The 1,173-nt window shown below is 63.9% G+C and overlaps 1 protein-coding gene across 1 annotated transcript in view; it reads right to left on the bottom strand.

The window, feature by feature from the left end:
• The window catches only part of PLEKHA6 (pleckstrin homology domain containing, family A member 6), a 15,544-nt gene that overhangs the window by 7,358 nt on the left and 7,013 nt on the right, over positions 1-1,173 (bottom strand). The window contains exons 9-11 of the mRNA XM_009327443.1: positions 1,016-1,084; positions 469-549; positions 56-205 (exon numbers count right to left, since the gene is read on the bottom strand). Coding sequence (XP_009325718.1) covers positions 56-205; positions 469-549; positions 1,016-1,084 — 300 coding nt within the window. The remainder of the gene's footprint in view (positions 1-55; positions 206-468; positions 550-1,015; positions 1,085-1,173) is intronic.

Raw genomic sequence — 1,173 nt, 5'->3', positions numbered from 1 at the left:
GGCGCCGGCTCGGGGCTGGTGGGACGGGGACCGCAGCGGAGGGGGAGCTGGTTACCGTGCTGGCCTGCGACAGCTCCACGCGGATGTTGATAAGCTGGTTCTGGAGCGATTCCTTCTTGTGCAGCAGCTTCTCTGGGTAGGCTGGCTGGCTCCCAAACATCTCCAGCTCCTGGTGTGTCCCCATGCGGGCACTCTCCAGGCTCTCCTGGAGGGGGACAGGAGGGAGATGCAGCCGTGAAAGCCCGGCTGGTGCAGGAGCTGCAGTCCCTCTCCTTAACAGGCCATTAACACGGCGAGTCCTGGGACCACGGCATGGCCAGGGCATCTCCAGCTCAGAAACACCCCCGCTGAGCTGTGCCCAAGACAGCAGGACGTCGCTTCCTCACCACGAAGGTGCTGCCTGGGCACAGCCATGGCCATGCAGCCAGGTTCATCCCCGGACGGCTGCTTGAGCTGCCCACCACGTACCTTCTCTGCTGGGCGCTGCCGCCCCAGCCTCTCCTGCTCCCGCAGCACCTTGTTCTGCTCACAGAGCTTCCCCAGCAGCTTCTGTCCCCGGGAGGGAAAGCGAAAGGGAAAGAGAAAGGGAGGAGAGGATGAGAGCCCAGCGATGGGGCGCGCAGGGTGCACCCGTGCAAACGGCTCTGTGCTCAGCCAGGAGAGACGGGATGCAGCCGGGACGCAGTCGGGACATGGCCCACAGGGTTGGTTTGATGGGACAACACGTGGTCCTGGGGAGGGTTTCCAGCCCGCTGCTCTCATTGCAGGGACCTCAGCCCTGGCCAGGGTGACACGGGTCAAATCTGGACATGGGGCAGGACCAATCAGCTAAGCTCAGTGGAGGATTTAGTCCCGGAGCAGCACACACCACACTTGGGGCAGCACCAGGTCCCACCCCGGCTGTGCAGGAGCACTTGGCACAACTCTCTCTATGGAGATAGCAGACCTGCTGTGGGGGACAGGGACAACAGCACGGGGCAGAGGGGGGACACGCAGGATGGACGTTTGCTCTTACGTCGGTGTCTTGCTCGCTTATCTTGTAGGCGTGCAGTGTCTCCCTGTAGGCCTCCGGGAAGGGCGTCACCTGCAAGCAGAGTGTGGGGTAAGCCCGACTCCGGGAGCCCCTGGGGAAGGTGAGGCAGCTCCCAGCCCCTCTCCTCCAGCCCCGTGAGC

The sequence above is a fragment of the Pygoscelis adeliae genome, unplaced genomic scaffold, assembly GCF_000699105.1.
Source record: "Pygoscelis adeliae isolate BGI_AS28 unplaced genomic scaffold, ASM69910v1 Scaffold197, whole genome shotgun sequence".
NCBI classification, from domain to species: domain Eukaryota; kingdom Metazoa; phylum Chordata; class Aves; order Sphenisciformes; family Spheniscidae; genus Pygoscelis; species Pygoscelis adeliae.
The sequence above is the reverse complement of the archived record's forward strand: the minus strand, read 5'-3'. Positions and strand labels throughout refer to the sequence as shown.